Here is a 25,655-nt window from a genome sequence, read left to right on the forward strand (position 1 = left end):
TGATGTGGCCGGCAACGTCGCCAGCGGCTGCTGTAAAATCGATTCAGGGGGGCGCTCTGTTTTCTCCTCCTAATCTACACGCTGCAAAGGCCTTAATGGGCCCTTTTATCCTTCCTTGGCCCGCAAGTCCACTCCAAAAGCCCGCACGGCAACCTTCAAATACCCCCTCCCCTTGGCGCCGAACGTAACCGTTTCAATTCTCATCCAACAGGCAACAGCCTGTCTTCTTCTTCCTCTCGCCAGAGCCCCAAGAGGAACCCATCCCCAAATCCCCAACCCTCCCTCCCTCCCCACCGCGCATCCGCTCTTCTCTGCAGAAGCAACCGGCGACGATGAACTACTTCCCCGACCGGCAGCACGTGCGGCTGCGCAGCCTCGCGCTCGGCACGTACCTCCACGCCGCCGCCGACGGGATCGAGGTCCGCCTCCACCCAGACCGGGCGTCGGTGAACGCGGCGTGGACGGTCCACCGGTACCAGAGCGAAAACGCCGTCATGTACCTGCTCCTGCACAGCGCCGCCTTCGGCCGCTACCTCTCCGCCAACAACACGCGGGCGCCATGGGGCCAGCGCGGCTACCGCGTCGAGCAGCGCGAGTTCGACGAGCCGGAGGTGGATTCCATCATGTGGCAGGTCATCAGGCCCGGGAACTTCGTCCTTCTCCGCCACTTCAGCGGCCGCCTCCTCCGCGCCAACGGGGGACGACTCTTCAACTGGAACCGCGGCGTCACCGTCGACAAGTTCGAAAACAGGGGCGCGATGAATCGGTGGGTCGTGGAGCCCATCCCGCCCAGTCAGCTGTATCCTGGGTTACCAGGTCCGATCAATGTGAGTTCTCCATGCCCGCTTCCTCAAATTGCTCTCTATCCAGCGGATCCTATCGATTGTGCGAATTGGGGCCTTGAGTGTCGTTAATCTGCATAGATTTTAATGTCTGGGATTGCGAATCGTGTTGATTTCATTCGCCCTGGAGCAATTCTTCATTCTGTTCTTGCCAAATTTGGGCTTCCTGGGAGCAGTTCTCGGCTCCTCTGTTTCCTGGGTGCATTTGCTTCTTCTCGAGATCGAATTCGGAGCCTCATCATGGTTGTTTGTAACTCAAATGCAGGAACCCCTTTCCAGTCCCCAGTTCACGTGCTTACTGTTCGGGCGCGAGCCGCCACCGGTGCGGGTGATCCGGTTCCAGCGGGCGAACGCCGACGGGACGTTCAACGACAACGAGGACGGCTGGAGCGAGTTCCCGTTCACGGGCAACTCCAGCTACCGCCTGAGGTACGAGCTGACCGTCCGTCTGGACATCGTCCACTTCATCATGTGCGTCCGAGCTGGCCGCTACGCGCGGCTCACCCCGATGCTCGCCAACCTGCCAAGCGGCACCGGCGACAACCTCTACATAGTCGCCTTCCGCTCCCTGTCGCCAGGTGAAACACGCTCTACATGCCCCCAACTGATCTCCCATCGCAAGACATACATAATGCTGGTTTCGAATTGTAAAGCACATTTCATCTAAATTTTCTGCTATTATTTCTGCACGCGAATGATATTTTTGGTCTTATTCAGTGGAATGTTAATCACTTATTTTTATTGTGCTGTTGTATACTGAAATAGTTTACTGAAGCTGTCATAGTCTGGAAAACAGTTTACTGAAACTGTTGTATACTGGAACAAGTATAAGGACAGATGAATAGATGATTCACAGTCAACCAATTATAGGCTTCACACTACTGTCGTTGATTCAGATAGTTATTTCTTCCATTTTTTTCTATTTTCCTCTAGTAGAAAATTTGGAACCTAGAAACCATATCTCCATTTTCAGCCTTACAGAGAAGACGCTGATATCAGTTCAGTGATACTATTGTTGTCTTTCGTAACAATACTATTGTAGTCTTGAATCTGTTATGACTTTTGGCAAGAAATGCACAGATCATATTATTTCTGCCGGTGCCTGATTTAAGTCTCTTGGATTTGATTTTATTGGAGTGGTAATCTACTAGTGCTTGAAAAAATAATGATCTGCTCTGTTAGGACTTTGGACTGATTTCTGAGAGTTATCTGAAAACTGTTGTAGATAATTAAAAGTAGTTGAATGGAAACAGTAACAGTAGGTATTGACAGTTTGTTATTGGCAAAATTTTGATTTCATAAGTCACGTATTCACACTCAGGGTTGATAGTAAATTGTCACTTTGGTACTACTAACCTTGGTTCAGATAATTCTTTTTTTTTGGCGATTGATTTGATTCAGATAATTGTTCTTCCATTTGGTAATGTTTGCCTCCAGTAGAGATTTCAGAACCTAAAAACCAAATCAGTCATATCATCTTATTTCAGGCTGACAGAGAATTTTTTGTAATGTTTGCCTCCTGTAAATGTTTTGAATAATCTCTGAACTCAATTCCGGTTGTATCCTAATATTCTAAGAACCCAATGTAGTTGATATTGGTATCAACTTCTTTTTTGAGAGATATATTGGTATCAACTAGATCGGTATCTATTTGATTTATCCCATTATAAATGTTTTGAGTAGAAAAAAAATTAGATTGTATCCTACAGTAGTTACATGAAAGCTAGTTGCTGCACATTGTAATGTTTTCAGGTTCTGTACATGACCTGTCTTGTTAATTCTACAAAACTTTGAGATTATGATTATTGATCTTCTACATATGAGGCTGTGACATGATGTATAACTACCTCATTGTTTCTGCTAATTCAGGTGCAGATGAGCTGCGCTACCCGGACATGGAAGCGGTGTAGATGAGATCAGCACAGGATTCCTGACAGCCGCCTCACAGTTCACCTTCTTCAGAAGTGTTGCCGCCTCGGACACGACATCATGAGAATTCAGAACTTTTTCTTAGAGATATAGGTTCAGAAAAACTCAGCAGGTCTTGTGTTTCTGCTAGCTATAAAATTGATCTGTCCTGACGGGAGGAACCTGTTTGTTTCGGCCTCGCGGTTCTGATGTTCAGAACTGTTGAAAGGGTTAAGTAGACTGGCTGAACAGTTATGCAGTGACAGTGGTTGTAATGGTTGCTCTTATTCTGGCAACTACTTTTTGTTAGACAGAAATCTGGCAACTACTTCATTGTTCGTAGCTGCATTTCTATTAGATGAAGCTTCTGATGTCAACATTGATGTAGAGGTGCTTGTGAGTTGCTGTTTCAATTTTTTGTCGAGCAACAGGAAAGAAATTTGTGTACTGACTTGGAATTTTCAGAGGCTTCGGGCAGCAGGCAATACTGACTTGCTACACGAGAGTCGGTTCGGATTTGAAAGCAGTTCTAATAATCAGATGGCCTTTTGTGTTAAATCACATAACAAACACTCCTATCACCGTTCTAATTAACTTGACAGCAGCCATGAAATTGGAAGTTCTTTGAAACAAATTTTCAGCACACCAGGCAGAAAAAGTATAGAAAGTAGTACTCCTATACATACGATTATGAAAAGGATGCTCACTATGAGTTTAATCAGAGTCTCCAATATTTTGAGCTGTCCTGTGGCGTCATTCCCTCAAACTTACCTGGGGCTGCTCCTGTCCGATTCAAAGCTTCCGAAATCTGCGTTCATGCCTCTGATCTCTGCAGTGGACAAGCGTTTGGCCAGCTTCTCAATGAGTTATATTTCTAGAGGAGGAAGGCTCATTCTTACTAAATCAGTCCTCTCGGCATTACCTTCATACTTCATGTCATGCATTTGCTTACCAAAGTGGGTTATTGAAAAAAATTGATAGGCTCCGCAAGATCATGTTAAGTCCATATAACCCCCTGAACTTTGAGGATGGGACTACTTTACTCCGTGAACTTCAAAACCGAGTATTTAACTTCCTGAACTTTGGCAAACCAGACAAATCACCCCCTGACCTATCTAAGCGGTTTTTGTAGGCGGTTTTACTGACGTGGCAACTGTTAAATGCTATGCTGTCAGTTTTAGTGCGGGGATAAGTTGGTTTAGGAATGAAACCCCCTCAATCTTCTCTCCTCTTTAAAATCGGGTGCGTAATTTCCTGAATTTTGCAAAACCAGATTAATCACCCCCGTCAAAATGCCACACTCCGTCAGTTTTAGAGCGGTAATCGGTTGGAGCATTTTCTTTATATAGCAAAAATGGTCATTTCAGTTGCATCTCAAAACCAAAAAGAGCATGCTTACCACAAAGTAACAAATATCACACACTTACCCAAACGCTAAAATAGCATGAACTGAGCATGCTTAACATATCCAAATATCTAAGTTACCAGACACTATCGACACCCGCACTGAGCTCGAGTTTCTGTCTAATTTCAACATTTAGGATGAACCCTAGTTTCTAGAATGGGGACGGGAGAAAAGGAGAGGGGAATGAATAATGAGGAAGAGGAGGGGAAGTTGAGGGGTTTTCTTGCCTAAACCAATTATTCCTTCCCTAAAACTGACAGCATATATATCATTTTTCAGTCGCCACGTCAGCAAAACTGGCTACAAAAACCGCTTAGATTGATCTCATGGGGTGATTTGTCTGGTTTTGCAAAATTCAGGAGGCTAAGTACCCTGTTTTGAAGTTCAGGGGTAAAATAGTCCCATTCGCAAAGTTCAGGAGGTTATATGAACTTAACTCTTTTCTGGAAAGGAAAAAATGTTTCAGCTGGAAGTGATTGTCTTGTCTCTTGGGATCAGCTTTGTCGGCCAATTGACAAAGGAGGTCTGGGCTTCAAAAACCTTGAGATCCAAAACAGTTGTCTCCTTGCGAAAAAAATTCACAGGCTACATGTCAATCGTAATTCTCCTTGGGCAAAATGGATCATGAAAGCTTTCTAAAAGGGATGTGGGCGATCCTCTCTCTGCTAATGGAATCTGGAAAAAAAATCAGCTCTTTTATTGAGGCTTACCGACAGCTTACAGTGGTGATCACAGGAGATGGGGAAACCACTTTTTTCTGGAATGATTGTTGGGTGGGAGATGATCATTTTGCTCTTACTTCCCCTGCTATCTACTCCCATGCCATTAGAAAGAACATTTCGGTTGCTGATTGTTACCGGATTGGTTTTGAGAAATGAGAATGTTCCACATCGACATCTTACCTTTGACAGAGCTACTGTAGAACTTTCAGTCCTTTCTGACGTTGTTTTGGTTTGGGAGTCGGCTATTGGTACTGATGACCAGAGACTTTGGAAGGATGAATCGTTCTAAACCTTTTGCAGTTAGAGGGTTATATCGTCTCTCAAACTTTGGAGCCGTTCTTGACCATGCTTGCGCTGCTGTTTTGAGATGCTCGGCTCCTAATAAAAATAAGATTTTCGCTTGACTGTGGGTGAAAGGAAGGATTAAAGTCAGATCGATTCTGTTGAAGGAATAGATTCCCACTTTCGATGAATGTCCTTTTGGTTGCAACTCAAGCGAGACTGTCCTTCACCTTGATGTGCTTTGTCCCCGGTCTGCTCTGATTTTCCAATATCTAGGTTTGGATGTTTAAAATGTTCAAGACATGAGGGATCTGTTTATTGATGGCGAGGTGGTTGTTGCTCCCAACAAGAAAAAAGTGTGGGAAGTGGTTTTGATTGCGATCCTTTGGAATATCTAGTTGGCTAGAACTCGCAAAGTATTTGACAATCGTAATGTTCTGCCCATTGTAGTTGCGAGACAGTGTGCTGAGACGTTGAAGCTATGGTCTTGCCGCCCGAAGAAAAATGAAAAACAAGCTGCCATCCGTTGGCTTGAGGATTGGCCAGACTAGTTGTTTTTTCTTTTGTTCCCTTTGAACAAATTTGATCTTGCAACTTTTAAGCTTTGAGCATTTTGGCTCTGTTCAATTTAAAGTTAGGTAGGGGCCTCCCCTCGTGACTTCCTTAAAAAAAAGTTTAATTGGAGTCCCTTGTTACCATCCTTCCCAAATGTTCACCATGGAGAATTGTTCATGTTTATTGTGGTGGGTTATAACAACCAGATGCCCCGCATGTTGTTGCGGAAATTATTAGTTAACATAAATAGTATTCAAAATTGAAAACATATAATGAAATTGTACATTTTTCACTTAGTGGGATAGCTTGATGAAAGTAACATGCATGCATGTGCAAAAATATGAGTTTTCCAATAAATAAGTATGAACAAATTAATTATGTGATGATGTGGCATGCTTGCATGTTTAAAGAAATCAAGTAGTGGGTTGTTTCTACTTAGATATAGAAGATTATTAGTTAACATAAAGGGTATTCAAAATTAAAAACATATAATGAAATTGTACATTCTTCACTTAGTAGGATAGCTTGATGGAAGTTACATGGATGCGTGTGCAAAAATATGAGTTTTTCATAAATAAGTGTGAACAAATTAATTATGTGATGATGTGGCATGCTTGCATGTTTAGAGAAATGAAGTAGTAAGTTGTTTTTACTTAGATAAGATTTTATTCCTTATCCTTTGTTTTCTTTCTATTTTACCGCTTGGCAAATCGATTCATTAGACATGGCTATTTTATTTGATCGGGATAAATAAATCTGCGTCTATTTCCCATTGTCTTTTTCTTTTGCTTTTTTTGAGAAATAAATATTCTTTTTTCTTCTTCTTTTTTGCTGAATCGGCACGCTGCAAAGGGCTTAATGGACCCTGTTATCCGTTTCCTCGGCCTGCAAGTCCACTCTGTGCTGTCAAAAGCCCGCACGGCGACCTCCAAATACACCGCCTTGGCGCCCGAACGTAACCGTTTCAATTCTCATCCAACAGGCAACAGCCTGTCTTCTTCTTCTTCCCCTCGCCATCCCCCATCTCCGCCTCCGCTATTCTCTGCAGAAGCAACCGGCGACGCGATGAACTACTTCCCCGACCGGCAGCACGTGCGGCTGCGCAGCCTCGAGCTCGGCACGTACCTCCACGCCGCCGCCGACGGGATCGAGGTCCGCCTCCACCCGGAGCGGGCGTCGTTGAACGCCGCCGACGGGATCGAGGTACCAGAACGAACAAAGCAACACGTACCTGCTCCTGCACAGCGCCGCCTCCGGCCGCTACCTCGCCGCCGACACCAACACGCGGGCGCCATGGGGCCAGCGCGGCTTCCGCGTCGAGCAGCGCGAGTTCGACGAGCCGGAGGTGGTGGATTCCATCATGTGGCAGGTCATCAGGCCCGGGAACTTCGTCCTGCTCCGCCACGTCAGCGGCCGCCTCCTCCGCGCCAACGGGGCACGACTCTTCAACTGGAACACCGGCGTCACCGTCGACAAGTTCGAGAACAGGAGCGCCATGAATCGGTGGGTTGTGGAGCCCATCCCGCCCAGTCAGCTGTATCCTGGCGTTCCAGGTCCGATTGCGGTGAGTTCTCCATGCCCGCTTCCTCGAATTGCTCTCTATCGGGCGGATCCTATCGATTGTGAGAATTGGGTTCCTGGGTGTCGTTAATCTGCATAGCATTTTTATCCTATAGCGTTCTGGGATTCCGAATCGTGTTAATTTCATTCGCCCGCGAGCAATTCTTCGTTCTGTTCTTGCCGAATTTGCGCTTCCTGGGTGCAGTAGTTGGCTCCTCTGTTTCCTGGCCTCCAGGCTGCATTTGCGTCGCTTTAGGGACTATTTCCTGATCGCATCTGCTTCTTCTCGAGATCGAATTCTGAGCCTAATCATGGTTCTTTGTGACTCAAATGCAGGAACCCCTCTCCAATCCCCTGTTCATGTGCTTACTGTTCGGGCGCGAGTCGCCGCCGGTGCGGTTGATCCGGTTCCAGCAGGCGAACGCCGACGGGACTGTCAATGAGGACGACTGGACCGAGTTCCAGTTCAGGGGAAACTCCAGCTACCGCCTGAGGTTCCAGCTGGTCGTCCGTATGTACATCGTCAACTTCATCATGTGCGTCCGAGCTGGCCGCTACGCGCGGCTCACCCTGATACTCGCCAACCTGCCTAGAGGCGCCACCGGCGCCACCCTCTACATCGTCGCCGTCCACTCCCTGTCGCCAGGTGAGACGCTCTACATGTCCCAAACTGATCTCCCATCGCAAGAGATACATAACACTGGTCTTGAATTGTTATGCACATTTCATCCAAGTTTTATGCTTCTGCACGGGAATGATATTTTTGGTCTTATTTCAGTGGAATGTTAATCACTTAATCTGATTGTTCTGTTGTATAGTGAAACAGTTTACTGAAGCTGTCGTAGTCTGGAAAACAGTTTACTGAAACTGCTGTATACTGAAACTTTTACTACTCTGATTGGGACTTGACTGAAAATATTGTAGTCTTGTAAACTTTGATATGGAAATTATAGGCTTCATACTACTGTTGTTGATTCAGATAATTAATTTCTTCCATTTGAGGCTACTTTCCTCTAGTAGAAAATTTGGAGCCTAAAACCCATATCAGTTCAGTGATCTCAGTTTTAGCCTTACAGAGAAGATGCTGATATCAGTTCAGTGATACTATTGTAGTCTGAATCTGTTATGACTTTTGGCAAGAAATGCACAGATCATATTATTTCTGCCTGAGCCTGATTTAAGTCTCTTGGATTTGATTTTATTGGAGTGATAATCTACTAGTGCTCAAAAAAACAATGATATGCTCTGTTAGGACTTTGGTCTGATTTGCGAGAGTTGTCTGAAAACTGTTCTAGATAACTAAAAGTAGTTGAGTGGAAACAGTGGGCATTTACAGTTTACCTTGTGGATGTATCAGTCTGTGTACCAGTAGGTATTTACAGTTTGTTATTGGCAAAAAAAAAAATCATAAGTTATGTATTCACACTCAGGGTTGATAGTAAATTGTCACTTTGGTACTACTAACCTTGGTTCAGATAATTCTTTTTCTTTTGGAGATTGAGTTGATTCAGATAATTGTCCTTCCATTTGGTAATGTTTGCCTCCAGTAGAGATTTCGGAACCTAATAACCAAATCAGTCCTATCATCTTATTGCAGGCTTACAGTGAAACATTTGGTAATGTTTGCCTCCTGTAAATGTTTTGAATAATCTCTGAAGTCAATTCCGGCTGTATCCTATGATCCTAAGAACCCAATCTAGTTTATATTGGTATCAACTTCTTTTTTTTTAGAGATATATTGGTATCAAACTAGATCGGTATCTATTTGATTTATCCAATTGTAGATGTTTTGAGTAGAAAAATATTTAGATTGTATCGTACAGTAGTACATGAAAGCTAGTTGCTGAACATTGCAATGTTTTCATGTTTTGTACATGACCTGTCCTGTTAATTCTGCAAAACTTTGAGATTATGATTATTGATCTTCTACCCGTGACATGATGTCTACTGCCTCACTGTTTCTGCTAATTCAGGTGCAGATGAGCTGCGCTACCCGGACATGGACGCGGCATAGATGAGATCAGCTCAGGACTCCTGACAGCCGCCTCACTGTTCACCTTCTTCAGAAGTGTTGCCGCCTCGGACACGACATCATGAGAATTTAGAACTTTTGCTTAGAGATATAGGTTCAGAAAAACTCAGCAGGTCTTGTGTTTCTGTTAGCTATAAACTTCAGTCCTGATAAATTTGATATGTTCTCCTCACGGGAGGAACCTGTTTGTTTCGGCCTCGCGGTTCTAAAGTTCAGAACTGTTGAAAGGGTTAAGTAGAATGGCTGAACAGTTATGCAGTGACCGTGGTTGTAATGGCTGGCAACTACTTTTTGTTAGAATGGCTGAACAGTTATGCATTCTTCTTGGATGAAGCTTCTGCTGTCATATGTTGTGTTTCAATTCTGAATCGAACAACGGGAAATAAATTTGTACTCTGACTCACCGGCAAGAACTACATTAAATTTGACAAATTCTCCCGTACCGAATTTTACACTGGCCCGACCGTCAAAGAAAAGAGAAGACTTGTTCTTGTTGTTAGAATTAGAACAGTAAAAAATCGATTGAGGAGGTCCCAGGACGAATCATGCACGCATCAAACTAGGCAAGCTAGCTTGACGAGGGATACATCGATGTTTGTCAGAAGCCAGCTCATAAGCGATCCGTCTGCCGGAGTGGTAGCAAAAGGGGCAGGAGAATGCAAGGCAAAACAGTTGCACTCTCAGCTTGTCAGTCTCATAATGGGAGATTAAAGATAAGAGGTCGTTGGGTTCCACATTGTAGATGTAAAACTGCTGCAGAACCCCTCTTTAGATGATAAACCCTCTTCCACCCCTTCGAAAATGGCAGGAATACAACCGACTAAAACCAACTAAGAATTCGGAAAATGGTAGGAATACAACTGATTAAAGATATTGTCGTCGAGAGACACTACCAGAATTCGGAGGTGTCGACGGACCAGGACTAGGGTGTAAATGTTAGTTGGATGTGTATGTCCTCCTTATGAACGAAGGTCGTTATACATTTAGACAAGAGCAACATGATATTGTTTTTTAAACAGCACTACCTACTCCTATGTTAAGAGAACATCGAGAGGACGGAACGAAGCTACAACTCTCGACCTCTCGGAACCTGGCCGTGGTTCCTTAGAGCGCTCCCCTTGAGTGAATTTAAAATGGATTGAATGAGCTACACGCTCCTTTTAGGGTTATTTAGCCTTACGATTTATATTGACCATGATTGCACTTTGATGTGAGGATAGAAGTGGAATATCCCATAGATTATCAAGAAACCCTCCTTATTCTCATGTTGGGGCCATTTTCCTTATGGTTGTTCATTTTTCTTCATTTAGATCCCTCTTTTAACTTGTTTAGGTGGCTTGACCTATCCTTGCTGACACCTCGGCCGAATTTTTCTAGGTCTTGGGAGATTTTCCAATTTTGCAAGGTACTTTTCCAAAATTTTGGACCATTTCGAGTGATTTCCGAATATCCTGTAAAAAGGGAAAACGATCTCGTATGACTAGGTGAGAGCATGGCATAGATTGGGACTGCACGCAAAGTGGACTTTATTAGAGTTGGCCATAGAAGTCGTTTTCTCTGGAAAATGTGTAGCCCACCCCTCTTTCCTTTCAATTTCCTTGGGCCACAGCTCACTCCCCTCTTTCCTTTCAGGTTAGCTTTAGGCCTGCTGGCCTTCCTTTTTCCTCCTCGCTTTTTGTTCCTTGCCTCGGTCCGGTCCGCCCCACTTCTCTGCATTTTGGTTGCTGCTTTCTGGAGGGCGAAATGCGCGGCCCACTTGGCCTGACCCCGCTGCCGCCACCGCCTGGGTGGGGTGGAGTGACCAAGATCGAATGGTTGACCTGTGACGCCGATGTTGAGGCACCTCAACGACGATCTATCTAAGGCCCTTGTTTGTTTGGGCTTCAGCTTCAGCTTTTGATGCTTTTAGCAATCTCAAAAGCACTTCTCCCGTTTACACATGAAGCTGAGAAGCACCTCCGGATGTGTTTTTGGTGCTTCTAGCTGAGAAGCACGTCCGGAGGTGATTCTCAGCTTCATGTGTAAACGGGAGAAGTGCTTTTGAGATTGCTAGAAGCATCAAAAGCTGAAGCAAAAGCCCAAACAAACAGGGCCTAAGGCTCTTAAGCTACAGCGCACTGGCACTGCAGCGTGATAGGTGACATGTGATGCCGATGTATATATGATCAATCGTGATGCATCCCATTGTGCACGAATCTCTCTCGTGCTCTTCAATGTTAGAAAGAAGATTACTCGGTATGATTGCAACGCGATACACACGTCTAGCAATTCAGTGTTAGTTTTTGTTAATAAAATTTATAAACCTCTTGATATAAATGTAACTTTTGATTCATTGTTAATTTTTGTTGATCAAATTTTATATATACATATTAACTATTATTATTATTATCATATTTGTACTAAGGACCCTGTCCTAGTTTCGCAACAGGACCATGAAATCTCGGGATCTGGCCTGGTCTTAGAGGTAAAGAGTTATAATGAGAGTGAATTGAGATTTTTTTTTAAAAGGAGGTCACCCCGGCCTCTGCATCAAAATGATGCACACAACGTTTTTCATTGATTTATTCAACACGCTTACCAAAATGAATACATCGATCGAACATCCCAAAGCCACAAAGCTATACCTACTAGCCTGATGAAGGAAGTGGTCATTATCGGGGCCGCATGCTCTGACTGCACACCACCACCTAACATCTAAATCCGGAGGCCACGAAGGCGCAACCGGTCAAGCTAAATCTTAGCGTGTGCCGCAAGCGCACGCGACAAAATCAGCCGCCACCGTCTTCCACAAACCATCTTCAGGATAGAGAACGACGCATTGGATTTGTCAGGCTCGGCAACGATGATGCAAACCAAAGCCAGACCAGCACCTCCTAGCCGCCGACCAAGATCCTCTCACCCGCAGATCTAGCGTTCCCTCAACGACACCCCCAAGGGGGAGAGCGACACCGCCAGTGTCCGAGGTCTTTGGGTTTTCACCTGGGAACCTAGAGCGGGGGTGGTGTGGAGTACCTCGCAACGCCTCATGAAAGGGGAGAGACGTCCAAGGACGTCACTGCCGTCGTGGTCGGGCAAGCAGACCAAGGATTTCCCCTGGTACCACACCCGCATCACCAGCACAGTGCCATCTCTAGAGCCGACGAAGCACCGACTGTCAGAAACCCGGTGAGGCGAAGAGAGCCGCAGCCGCAACCCGACCGAGCAAGCCTCGCCGCCTCCAAGGATGTGGACAACCCACTGCCACCCCGGTGCCTATGCGGCCAGAGCAGCCCGGTGCCGCCGTGAAGACGCGGCCAAGGACGTCCTCCACTGCCGCCAGGATAGCCGCCGTCAAGGCAGCCACCGCCGCGGACGCGGACAGAAACGCCCGGCACCGCCACCAAGATGCGGCCATGGACGACCTCTGCTGCCGCGGGGACCGTAGCCCGACAAGGATCTTCCACCAAGGCCTGACCTGCGCCGCCGTCGGGAGTTCACGCCACCACGGAAGCAGCAGTGCGCACAAGGACCAGGGCCCCACTGCCGCCGCGGCTTCTATGACACAAAGAGGACCATGGAGAAATTTTTTTAGGCCATGCAGATGCCCAGGGGCTAGTTGAGTTGACGATGGCGTGAACCCTATGTATGGTGAGCTTGCAAGTATTAAATGGATCTTAGTTGGGATCAACTTGATGACATGTGTTGCATGTTAGTTTAGTGGGGACTTTGATGACGTAGACACTCTGCATGTTGAGCTTGCAAACATCAATTAATCTTAGTGGGGATCGACTTTATAGAGATTATAAATATTTAAAACATATATACATGTATAGATCAGTTATATGGAATGAAATAGGGAGTGAACGTTCGCTCCCAAACTTTTCGACGCGACTGGGTAAAGTTGTCATCCTCACAGAAAAAAGTTGCCACCCTCACAGACTAAAGTTGACATCCCCACGGAACTAAAGTTGCCACCCACATAACTAAAAGTTCGCTCACCAACCTTCTGGCGCGACGGGTTAATGTTGTCACCGCACAGAACTAAAGTTTTAAACCGTACAGAACTAAAATTGCCAACCCACAGAACTAAAATTGTCACCCCGCAAGACAGGTGGCGCGATACCAGGCACTGTCCTCCCGATCGAATGACCAACAAAGCTTCCGTTCTGAGAGACTAAAGAGAAAACTTCGCTCATTACAATTTCCCTTATAATAATTTGATCTTCATATCCCTTTGTTTTTCAATTTTACCGCTTGGCAAATCGATTCATTTGACGGAAGTGTATCCGGTGAAATCCACCTCTACAGTGCAAACTTTATAAAAAATGTTCAAAAATTTACATATGTTAGAGAAGTGATGTTTTGTATATATATACTAATCGGCACGCTGCAAAGGGCTTAATGGGCCCCGTTATCCGTTTCCTCGGCCCGCAAGTCCACTTTGTGCTGCCAAAAGCCCGCACGGCGACCTTCAAATATCCCCCCGCCTTGCGTCCGGACGTAACCGTTTGAACTCTGATCCAACAGGCAACAGCCTGTCTTCTTCTTCCTCTCGCCGGAGCCCCAAGAGGCCAAGAGGAACCCATCCCCAAATCCCCAACTCTCTCTCCCTCTCCACCCCGCAGATCCCACCGCCTCTGCTCTTCTGTGCAGAAGCAACCGGCGGCCGATGGAGCTCGCCACGTTCCTCGACGGGAATCACGTCCGGCTACGCAGCCTCGACCTCGGCACGTACCTCCACGCCGCCGCCGACGGGATCAACGTACGCCTCGACCCGGAGCGGGCTTCCGTGAACTCCGCGTGGGTGGTTCACCGGTACGAGAACCCTGCCAACATGTACCTGCTCCTGTACAGCACCGCCTTCGGCCGCTACCTCTCCGCCACCAACACGCTGGCGCCATGGGGCCAGCGCGGCTACCGCGTCGAGCAGCGCGAGTTCGACGAGCCGGAGGTGTATTCCATCATGTGGCAGGTCATCGGGCCCGCGAACTTCGTCGTGCTCCGCCACGTCAGCGCCGGCCTCCTCCGCGCCAACGGGAGACGACGCTTCAACTGGAACAGCGGCGTCACCGTCGACAACATCGGAAACCTGAGCACGATGATGAACTAGGTTGTGGAGCCCATCCCTCCCAGTCAGGTGTATCCTGGGATTCCAGGTCCGATCAATGTGAGTTCTCCATGCCCGCTTCCTCGAATTGCTCTCTATCCGGCGGATCCTATCGATTCTGCGAATTGGGGTCTTGCGTGTCGTTAATCTGCATAGCATTCTTATCCTCTGGCGGTCCGGGATTGGAATCGTGTTAATTTAATTTGCCCGGGAGAAATTCTTCATTCTATTCTTGGCTTCTTGCCAAATTCGCGCTTCCTGGGTGCAGTTCCCGGCTCCTCTGTTTCCTGGGTGTATTTGCTTCTTCTCGAGATCAAATTCGGAGCCTCATCATGGTTATTTGTAACTCAAATGCAGGAACCCCTTTCCAGACCCGTCGTTGTTTTCGAATGCGTGTTGTTCGGGCGCGAGCCGCCCCTGTCGCGGGTGATTCGGTTCCGGCTGGCGAACGCCGACGGGACATTCAACGAGGACGGCTGAACCGAGTTCCAGTTCAGGGGCAGCTCCAACTCCCACCTGAGGCACGAGCTGATCGACCGTCTGGGCAGCGTCAATTTCATCATGTGCGTCCGAGCTGGCCGCTACGCGCGGCTCACCCCGATGCTCGCCAACCTGCCAAGCGGCACCGGCAACACTCTCTACATCGTCGCCATCCACTCCCAGTCGCCAGGTGAACATTGTTCAGAACATTATGAGCATCTCATCTAAATGCTATTATTTCTGCACGGGAATGATAATTTTTGGTATATTTCAGTGGAACGTCAGTCACTTAGTCTGACTGTGCTTGAGAAACAGTTTACTGAAGTTGTTGTATACTGACATTATGAGCATTCCATCTAAATTTGCTGCTATTATTTCTGGACGGGATTGATACTTTTGGTCTTATTTCATTAGAATGTTAATGACTTAGTCTGATTGTGCTTGCAAAACAGTTCACTGAAGTTGTTGTAGTCAGGAAAACAGTTTACTGAAACTGTTGTATACAAACATTTTTACTACTGTGAAGTGGGACTTTGTCTGAAACTATTGTAGTCTTGAAAACAAGTACTCCAAGTACATATGATTCACACTTTCACAGTCAGCCTTCATAGTGTTGTTGATTCATATAATTCTTTTCTGCCATTTTATGCTATTTGCCTCTAGTAAAAAATTTGGAACCTAAATCTATATCAGTTCAGTGATCTCATTAATTAGCCTTACAGAGAAGATGTTGATACCTGGTAGTCTTGAATCTGTTATGACTTTTGCCAAGAAATCTACATATCATATTATTTCTGCATGGGCATAATTCAGGTCTCTTGGATTTTATTTTATTGGAGTGGTAATCTAGTTGTGCTTGAATAACAGCAATATGCTCTGAAACAGTAGGTCTCTACAGTTTACCTTGTTGATGTCAGTCTGTGTACACAAGCTAAAACATGGTATGAAGCTAGTTCGTTATTGGCGAAAATTTGATTTCGTAAGTCACTTATTCACACTTAGGGTTGATACATAAATTGTCAGTTTGGTACTACTAGCCTTGGTTCGGATATTTCTTTTTTTTTTGGCGGTTGAGTTGATTCGGATAATTGTTCTTCCATTTGGTAATGTTTGCCTCCAGTAGAGATTTCGGAACCCAAAAACCCAAATCAGTTCTATCATCTTATTTCAGGCTTACGGAGAAACATTTGGTAATGTTTGCCTGTAGTAAATGTTTTGAATAAGCTTTGAACTAAATTCAGGTTGTATCCTAAGATCCTAAGAACCCAGTCTAAATGATATTGCTATCACCTTCCTTTTTTGAGATATATATTGGTATCAACTAGATCGGTATCTATTTGATTTATCCCGTTGTAAATGATTTGAATAGAAAGAAAATTAGATCGTATCCTATAATAGTACATGAAACTTGAAAGCTAGTTGCTTCACATTGTCATGTTTTCAGGTTCTTTACATGAACTGTGTTGTTAATTATGCAAAACTTTGAGATTAAGAATATTGATCTTCTACCTGTAACATGATGTCTAACTGCCTCATTGTTTCTGACAATTCAGCCGCAGATGAGCTGCGCTACCCGGACATCGACGCGGCGTAGATGAGATCAGCACAGGACTCCTGACAGCCACCTCACAGTTCACCATCTTTAGAAGTGTTGCCGCCTCGGACATCACGAGAGTTCAGAACTTTTGCTCTGGCCTCACGGTTATAAGATTCAGAACTGTTGAAAGCGTTGAGTAGAATGATTGAACAAATTTGCAGTGACAATGGTTGTAATGGTTGCTCTTATTCTGGCAACTACCTTGGTCGTTTGTAACTGCATTTTTCTTGGATGTTGTGTTTCAGTTCTGAATCGAACAACAGGAAAGAAATTTGTACTCTGACTCAACGGCAAGAACTACACTAAATTGGACATGTTCTCCCGTACTGAATTTTACACTGGCCCAACGTCAAAGGAAAGAAAAGATTCTTGTTGTTACAGTTAGACCAGAAAAAACTCGAGAAACCAGGTCCCAGGACGAATAATGCACTCATCAAACTAGGCAAGCTAGCTTGAGGAGGGATCCATCGATGTTTGTCTGAAGCCTGCTCTTAAGCGGTCTGTCTGCCGGAGTGGTAGCAGAAGGGCCAGGAGAAGGCAAGCCAAAACAGTTGCACTCTCAGCTTGTCAGTCTCATAATGGGAGATTAAAGATATGAGGTCGTTGGTGTCCACACTATAGATGTAAAACTGCTGCTGAACCCCTCTTTAGATGATAAACCCTCTTTTCACAGAAAACAAAAGATGATAAACCCTCTTCCACCCCTTTGAAAATGGTAGTAATACAACTTACTAAAACATACTAAGAATTCGGAAAATGGTAGGAGGACAACTGATTAAAGATATTGTCATCAAGAGACACTACCAGAATTTGGAGGTGTCGACAGACTAGAGTGTAAATGTTAGTTCTATGTGTGTGTGTCCTCCTTATGAACGAAAGTCGTCATACATTTAGAAAAGAGTAACATAACAATGTTTTTTAAATAGGTTTGGTCGCCTCATGGAACACAACCTACTCTTATGTTAAGAGAACATCGAGAGGAGGACACGAAGCTACAACTCTCGATCCTGCGGAACCTGGCCATACATGATCGGGGTCTAAAGACAAGGAGCGCTCCCCTTGAGTGAATTTAAAAAGCGTTGGACGAGCTACACATTCCTTTTAGAGGTATTTATAGCCTTACGATTTATATTGACCATGAATGCACTTTGATGTGAGGATAGAAGTGGAATATCCCATAGATTATCAACATATCCTCCTTAGTCTCATGTTGGGGGCCATTTTCCTTATGGTTGGATCATTTCTCTTCATTTAGATCTCTCTTTTGAATTGTTTAGGAGGTTTGACCTATCCTTGCTGACACCTCGGCCGAACTTTTCTAGGTCTTGGAAGAGTTTTTTCAGTTTTTCAACGAACTTTTCCAAAATTTCGACCATTTCGAGTGATTTCCGAATATCCTGCAAAAAGGGGAAAACAATCTCGTATGATTGGGCTTGGCCCAGCCACCCCTCTTTCCTTTCACTGTCCTTGGGCCGCGGCCTGCTGGTCTTCTTCTTTCCTCTTCTCTTTTTGTTTCTTGCCTTGGTCCGGTCCGGCCCGCTTCTCCTTTACAGGCATTTTGGTTGCTGCTTTCAGGAGGGCGAAACGCGCGGCCCAGGTTGGCCTGACCCTGTCCTCTCAAAAAAAAATGGCCGGGCCCTGCTGCTGTCACGGCCGACCTGAAGTCCCCTGTCCCCTGGTCCGGACTATGGAGTCAGTTCCTTCTGGATTTTTTTCGCGAGTCGGTTGGTCTGAACTTGACACGGTACGGACCTACCAGCCCCTTTTGCACGCGGGGTTCGATCATCGAACCAAGTGCAGAGCTAAAAAAAACTAAATCCCGTTCTGCACGGGTATTCTAAAGTGTACTCCTACACATAACTATACGCGCGTGCGTACGAATCATGATCGACCGGCGCACTGTCTATAAAGTTGATCCCCACCATCTTCATTAAATGTTTCCAAGCTTGACATGTAAGATGTCCACATCATCATCCACATCATGCACATCATGAGAATGCAAAGTGTCCACATCACCATCCACATCATGTGTTGTAGACCACTACTAATCAATTTGATGGGTTTTTTGAATTTAATATTTTGATACCTAGGATTTTTCACCTTCACGTTTTATATAAATATTTTCACCAAATACACATATTTTCATACATGTATGTCAATCTTTCTAAGATCTGCAAATACACATATTTTGATGTTCACGTATATCGAAATTACTCATATTGTTTTGTTGCATAGGTGTTATGAATGATAAATTCGTTTTGTCCTACAATATTCATATTTCTTTGTATTGAATCATATTATTATCATTTGGTCCTAACACATATCCAGATGTGCTTATAGAACTTTTCGCAGCAACGCGCGGGGAATCACCTAGTTCATAAAGAACTGACGTTCTTTATTCTGCTCTCATGCACGTACGCTTTTTATTGGTCAAGCAGCTTCCACCCTTGAGTTAAGTCACCTCTGTCGTTCCGCGCTGGACGTTGCTGGTATAAGCATGTACGTGCTCATTAGCCATGGTTGCATGCATGCATTTTGGCTTGGATGCATTGCTGCATGCATTTTGTACTAACTAATTTTAAAATTTAAATTACTTTATAGCTTGAACCGTTTCTCCGATTCACAATCTATTTTTACTGTTAGGTTCATATCAACGAGAGCTTCAAAACTAGATCTCACTTGAATATTTTCCGACGGATTTTTTTGACCTTTACTCGTTACCAAGCAATAATGCACAAATTACCATCATACCTTGAAAGAAGTTACCATGTGTTAACTTGGTAGTAACAGAGTGGCAATTTCATAAATTGTTGGACGGTAATTTTAATGCATAAGTAATCATCCAATTTTGTTTGAAATTTTCGTGTGGTTACTTCTTACTGACATGGTGGCAAATTCATATATTGTATGGTGGTAACTTCAATGCATAAGTAAGCATCATAATTTGTATGAATTTGTCATGTGTTAACTCTATTATCACGGATGGTAACTTCATATGTTTATTGGGTGGTAAGTTTAACGCATAAGTAACCACCCTATTTTGCACGAAGTTATCGTGTGGTAACTAGTTCGTAACACGGATGATAACTTTTTATGTTATTGGGTGATAAGTTTATCACATAAGTAACCACCTATTTTGTGAGATGGTAACTTGTTACTAACAAGCATGATAACTTCATATATGATTGGATGGTAACTTTTACGACGGACTTTTTAGAATCGAAACATATCAATATGGCAGCTAGTTTCGAAGATTTCGTCGAGACAAAGCTAATTGTGAAAACGGATTGTAAATCGAGTACACGGTTTGAGACTTATAACTTTTTAAAGTTTCAGATTTTACAAATGCATTAATAATGCATGCATGCAACATGTTGATGTCTTGTCTATTCTCTGTGATTTCCTGTCTGTACGTGCATCCTGACCAATGCGCATACGGTCGCGTATTAGCAAACTCTAAATTAATCGAAGAAGCTTTTGACGTGATTCTACCGGCCGGCCGGATGAACGCCGTGTGTCAAAGGCACGTAGATACGTACGCAACCTCGTGCCTAAATCCAGAGCAAGCTATAATCCCATTCACGTTGCTCCTTTCGCGGTAGCATCGACCGATCGTGGGCGCGGTTTCGTCGATGGCGCGCGTCGTGTCTGTTTGTCACACGGCCGTAAGTAAACCCCTGGTGGCTCGCTTAATTATCATTCAGTCCTATCGCCCTATCGGACACATTGCACCCCTGTTCATGGCTATAGCTAAGCTAGAGGAAACTTCGCGTGTAAACTTTTGACCCGATGGTTCATCAGGTGTAGTCTAATCCTGTCTCAATAAGCACGTGTCCAAAATTGTTGTTGCAGCCAAGTGAAGATTGAAAAAGAAAAAACACTGGTGGTAGAACGTATAGAGCCAGCCGGCCGGGGAGCGCGACGTTGGTGTGGTGAAGCGCGGCGCCCATCCCCTGCAGCCATGCATGAAGATGAGTTTTTGACCGACGGAGTGGGCGAAGCACGCACAGGGAGCAAACGAGCAGTGGCATGGGGGCACGGCATGCCTTTGCGAAGTCGATCATGCAAACGGCTCAAGATAATGATCGTGTCGCCGACTGCTAGTCACTGACAGTGACTTTGCGCATCGTCGGCGTGCTTGTGCTTACGTGAACGTGACTAGCTCGCTGAACAATTGCACATTTCTTCCGACAGATACCACACCGGCTGCGCATCCATTGCAAACATTTATTCGGGGTAACCGGCAAACTTTCATCCTTTTCAACTCAGGATCTCTCCCCTTTCCATTATTAACATAACGGAAATACAAAGTCTATTCCAACCAACGAACCTCACAGGGAAAGGAAAAACAAAAGAAGGGAGAGATAACCAGGAACTACGGTGGAGCAGGAAACCCACTGACCACGTCCTTGCAATCGGAGGCCTGACTATGGAACGAAAACCTGCTCCCTAAACTACAGGCTCTAACAACGTGTAACAGAGTTTACTGCAAGTAATAACAGAATACAGTCCGAGCGAAAGAACAAAAGTACACAGGTCGTCGTGGCTGGCATCACCCCCCCCCCCCCCACCCACCAGTCACAGCAGAGACAGAACCCTCGCCCAGGCACCGCATCATGTTCTGAGCATTAGCAACCAGCTTCTTCGCGCCTTCACGTACCAGGTCACCGTCCCCAGCCTTCTTCAAATCTGCCCAAGACAACAAGTGTGCACAGGCCGGCAAACTTTCATCCTGAGCCATCGGTTCTACAACATGCGGCAGAGATAAGACGTGGAAATAAAAAATATGGCAACGCGTGGGATAAGTGCATGAGGTTATGTGAAAATGTGTTTAAGTGTGTTATGATTCACAACTTTGATTGGCACCACATGTTTTTGATGCGATGATCCACACAGATAGTTTGTAAGTTTCCACACACTGAATAAATGTTTGCAAAAAAAAAAATGTTTGCGCGTGGGATACGTCGCCGAATCAAGGTTTGCCGTGGACAGTTTGTCAGTACATATACAACACTAATCATAAGGTTTATATATAATTGGCACCAAGTAAAAAGAAGAAGATATCAACTGGATGCAACTAATCAACACTAAGGCTTTCTATTGTGATATTCAACGCAGAAAATGAAGAAGATATCTACTCGGTATAACTGGCACCAAGTAAAAAGAAAGGAAACCATCTTTAATGTACACCAAAATTGCCACGTTGTAAACTAATCTCCACTCCGAAATTGACATTAAACCATATAAGTTAGACGCGCATTCAAATTATTGCATAAGGAAGTTCAGCTGGCCGGTCTATATAAATAAAATGTCTTGGTATGTAATATGTAATCCACTTGTCTCTTCATAGGAGGAGAAATTTAACCACGTCCTTTCAGACCACTTTTGTAGCTATCATCAGCCATGAGGAGTGCATCCTACGCCACCAGTTTCATCCTCCTCCTTGCCACTCTTCTCACGGCACATGTCGCTCCCACTGTGTCCACCGACGGTGAGTGGGGCCCGATCCCAGGCGTCAATGACTGTGGAATCTTGTTCGTCGCCAATTGGGCGGTGCAGGAGCACAACAGGCTATCGGGGGAGACGCTGACCTTCGACAAGGTGTTGAACTGTTCGGAGCTGTCCGAGGGCCCAATCTTCACCTTCAGGCTCCTCATCAGCGCCCTAAACGCCAATGGACAGAGCGGCTCGTACGATGTCGAAGTGCTCAATGGCCCTTGGACCAACACACGCGTGCTCAACTACTTCGCTCCAGCGTCTTGATCATATCCCTACACCCTCTAAGCGTGGGAGGATTGAGGCCCTCTGGACGCTGTTACGTGGCTTTATATCCTGGCTGTTCCTTCGGCTACATATGATCGTGAAGTGTTTTATTTGCCTTTGCACGAGGTAAATTGTTATTTTCTTACAACATAAACGATGTATTGTTATGAAATGATATGGTTGTTTGTTTATAAATATTTACACAACCGTGCTAAGCTTGCAATACTTTGAAGTCTGTGGTGACCCATGTAGGTGCCGCCTGAAGTAGAGGAGGTTTCGCCACAGTGTCTTCATACGTCAGCCGGTGTTGTGGCGTTCTCGCCGGTGAAGATGGCATCGGTGCTGGTCTCGCCGCCGCGTGGCGGTGAGGATATGCTAAAAGAGCAGGACGCTCCTCCCTGGGACTCCCCGCAAGGGGCAGCGGTGTTGTCCCCTCTGCCGCGGTCTTCGTTGGCCCCTCTACCTCCTTCTTCTTCGCCGGTGCGCATAGCAGGAGGCTCTCGGTTGGACGTCTTGCGTCGATCGGGGCGGCGTTGGTTGTTCCCTTTTCCGTCTTGGTAGTACGTTGGCCTCGCGGCGGCAAAAAATCCGCAACTTGGATTCCAGGGTCTCGCGCTATTCTTGGATTCTTGAATCCCTCGTGCTCTGTAGCTGTAGCGAGAGGCCGGCCGACCGCCGTTAATTAAACCAACAAGATCAGTACAATATGAACCGGCACTTGCATGCAGAGGGACGTCACTCACGCTCGCCGGCGATTCCTCGGCCGACAGACAGACTCGGTGCGGTAGGACGAGTACTCCACTACTACAGATCAAGTGATTTCTCTACTTCAGAATTAAGGACACGTGTGATTTCGGAGATGCCGGCCCTGCTTTCTAGCTAGCTCGTCCAGACACACGCAATTAGTCAAGGAGAAGTGAGTTCGTTGTACTTGGCCACCATCCTTTCGCGTACATCATTGTCCGTCTGCTGGTCTGTGGTCTGGATCACTTCCTTTTTAGTTTTCGCGAGTTTCGTCGGTGGTCTCAGCTGGAGTTGATATATACCCTATGTGGCAGCTTATCTGCACGCAGGTCGCAGGGTTCAATGGATCATGCAGATGCATAGGCTGTGCATGCACGCCAACACTGGAATTACGTACGTACCCGAAAACATTGCACGCGTGCTTTGTTTCCCGATAAGAGATCGAGGATTTCTACGGTAACGTAAAATTGGCATGGACTGTTAGTTTTCGTAGATCCGAAGACAGAGATCAAGTTTATGCCACTGCTTGAGGACATCCATCCATATATCACCGGTCTCGCGCCAACTAGCTCTTTTGGTCGTCCGTTAGCCCGTGTATGTAGCAGTGAAGCACGTCGAGTACAGTAGTAAATTAAAAGGTACCGTCAAGGCCGGATCGGTTGATATATGGATGAGCATCTTGTCAAGGCACGCAATTCTAGTGCCCAAGTCGGCCGTAGTAAAGCCATCGTGCGTGCTCCTTTAATTTCGCGGTAGCATCCATCGATCATGATTCGTGTCGTCTGTGACGTCACACGGAAAAACCTCCACATCAGACACATTTCTCCTTTTCTTATGTAGCTAGTGGAAACGCACGTAACGCGTAACATAGCTAGCCCTTTTGAGTTTGGACATCGGGCCACCTGTGTAAACCTGTCTCGATTCAAAAATTGCACAAGTTAGCTAGCATACGCGTACTACAAACTGTGCTCAAGTGGAAGATACGACAGGTCGATCTCGATCGGAGGCGGGAGGCACCGGCCGGATAGATCTAGCGGGCACTGAAATCCGCGGAGTTTGCTAGTGACAGAGCCGGCGAAGGAGGCGCGGCGCCCGTGCATGCAGATCGACGGAAGAAATGGGGCAATTAACGGGAGATGGTACTCGATCCACTGTGGCACTGTGACTGGAGTAGGCGAATCACGGACTAGGAGCAGTGTCTCGTCTGTCTGCGCTTGACTTGGGAGCAAGCTAGCGGCCATGCATGTCAAGTGGACCAAATGTTGGCAGTATCGTTAAGGCCCACAGGAATTAAACACACAACTCAGTCATGCATGCCTCCCGTTCGGTTCCCCCGTCCCCTAATCTGGACAGAATCCATGATGCCCGGTGAATCGGTGATCGATCGGTCGATCGTCCGGGGTTCATATATTGCACCCCGCACCGCAAATTCACAGAGCCACTGTCCGTCCGAAAGTTTCGGACCGAAACACTCCGGTCCAGAGAGCAAAACTCCAGCCCCACCAGCCACTGTCCCCCGTGCTTCCCTTCCGCCGCGCACGCAGCTGCTTGTTTTCTATGCATGTGCGCCGGCCGGGCCTGCCGGCAGCGCGCGTCCGTTTTATCTATGCCGCCTAGCTCGCGCACGCCGATCCATCGCACTATCTTGCCTGCACGTGGCACACTGATTAGCTTGCTAGCAAAGAGAGAACACTGATCAATCAGGTAATTCGTCTCTAACGGCATGGAGCTGGAGCTCGCACTTGCGCCGCCGGATCACGTGCATCGGGCCCCGGCGCCGCCCAGGGAGCTCGACCTCCTCAGGCACGGCGCAGCGGCTCCGCGGGGGATATCTCGTGCGGGCAGAAGAGGCCAGGATCGGCGGAGGCCACGTACGGCAGTCCCTCCACGTACGGCTCCTACGCCCACAGCTCCTCAGCACGCTCCGTCTCATGTTCCCGGCCTCAAATTAGCAAATTCTAGCCGGCAGTGGCACACTGAATAACTGTACGTTCGTTCCGTCCCTATCCACGGGCGGGCCGTGTACGTGTCGCCTGATCGACCGGTCTCCAAGCATGACGTAAGCGCCAGCGCAACTGCTGTCGTCACGCCTTGCAGTCCGTGTCGTCCTACCGTCAAGCAGACTTTTCCTCCCTTCCGTTTCCAGCGTCAAGTCCAGGCCCAAGTGCCGTGTGGCCGGAAGCAGTACTTCCCCTTGGCGTGGTTAATTTCCCGACGCACAAACCAATGAGAGCTATATATGGTTCATGATGCAGACGTGTCTTGCCCCCGCCAGCTGTTCCGTGCCGAGCCGCCGAGCATCACATATTCGATTATTCCGTAGTACTGCCGTCTCTCTGCAGTCTGCACCGACCTGTATTTATGAGTTTCCAAAAAGTCGATTGTGACAACAAATATTCTGGCAAAAAAAGTAAGAAAATACGGACGTGCAGTCGGTTGTCGTATGTTTACATGCAGAAACTAGGAAGCCTTGTTGTGACGGAAAGCGAAACGGCAGGGACGAGGAAAACAGGTGTTGTTCGACCTGTTCGGGGGACTGATGATCGAGTGCTCCAAATTGGACCGACAATCTGTACGAAGGGACGAGGAAAGCTGGAAATATGCATACAACAAACTTGGTAGTAGATGGATATGCATATATATACGCTAGCTACGTACGTACGACTCTGCAAGTCTAGA

The 25,655-nt window shown here is 46.2% G+C and overlaps 4 protein-coding genes and 1 long non-coding RNA gene across 5 annotated transcripts; 4 read left to right on the top strand and 1 right to left on the bottom strand.

The window, feature by feature from the left end:
- Positions 1 to 332: 332 nt before the first annotated feature.
- On the top strand, positions 333 to 3,109 carry LOC112270534. Its single transcript, XM_024458170.1, has 3 exons — positions 333 to 827; positions 1,108 to 1,420; positions 2,712 to 3,109. Exons 1-3 carry the CDS (start codon positions 333 to 335, stop codon positions 2,750 to 2,752), a joined length of 849 nt encoding a protein of 282 aa, XP_024313938.1. The 3' UTR covers positions 2,753 to 3,109.
- A 3,670-nt stretch (positions 3,110 to 6,779) lies between these two features.
- Positions 6,780 to 9,379, top strand: LOC112270535. Its single transcript, XM_024458173.1, has 4 exons — positions 6,780 to 6,866; positions 6,925 to 7,278; positions 7,611 to 7,920; positions 9,248 to 9,379. Exons 1-4 carry the CDS (start codon positions 6,780 to 6,782, stop codon positions 9,286 to 9,288), a joined length of 792 nt encoding a protein of 263 aa, XP_024313941.1. The 3' UTR covers positions 9,289 to 9,379.
- A 4,575-nt stretch (positions 9,380 to 13,954) lies between these two features.
- On the top strand, positions 13,955 to 16,466 carry LOC112270536. The gene is made up of 3 exons (XM_024458177.1): positions 13,955 to 14,388; positions 14,890 to 15,062; positions 16,426 to 16,466. Exons 1-3 carry the CDS (start codon positions 13,955 to 13,957, stop codon positions 16,464 to 16,466), a joined length of 648 nt encoding a protein of 215 aa, XP_024313945.1.
- A 5,406-nt stretch (positions 16,467 to 21,872) lies between these two features.
- Positions 21,873 to 22,232, top strand: LOC104582235 (cysteine proteinase inhibitor 8). Its single transcript, XM_010231631.1, has one exon. The coding sequence runs from the start codon at positions 21,873 to 21,875 to the stop codon at positions 22,230 to 22,232; it is 360 nt and encodes a 119-aa protein (XP_010229933.1).
- Positions 22,233 to 22,283: 51 nt separating this feature from the next.
- On the bottom strand, positions 22,284 to 23,349 carry LOC112269955. The gene is made up of 2 exons (XR_002962225.1): positions 22,976 to 23,349; positions 22,284 to 22,883 (listed from the first exon to the last, which is right to left on the bottom strand). It is a non-coding gene; the product is annotated as an uncharacterized LOC112269955 (long non-coding RNA).
- Between the last annotated feature and the right edge of the window lie 2,306 nt (positions 23,350 to 25,655).

Source organism: Brachypodium distachyon, chromosome 1 (genome assembly GCF_000005505.3).
Source record: "Brachypodium distachyon strain Bd21 chromosome 1, Brachypodium_distachyon_v3.0, whole genome shotgun sequence".
NCBI lineage: Eukaryota > Viridiplantae > Streptophyta > Magnoliopsida > Poales > Poaceae > Brachypodium > Brachypodium distachyon.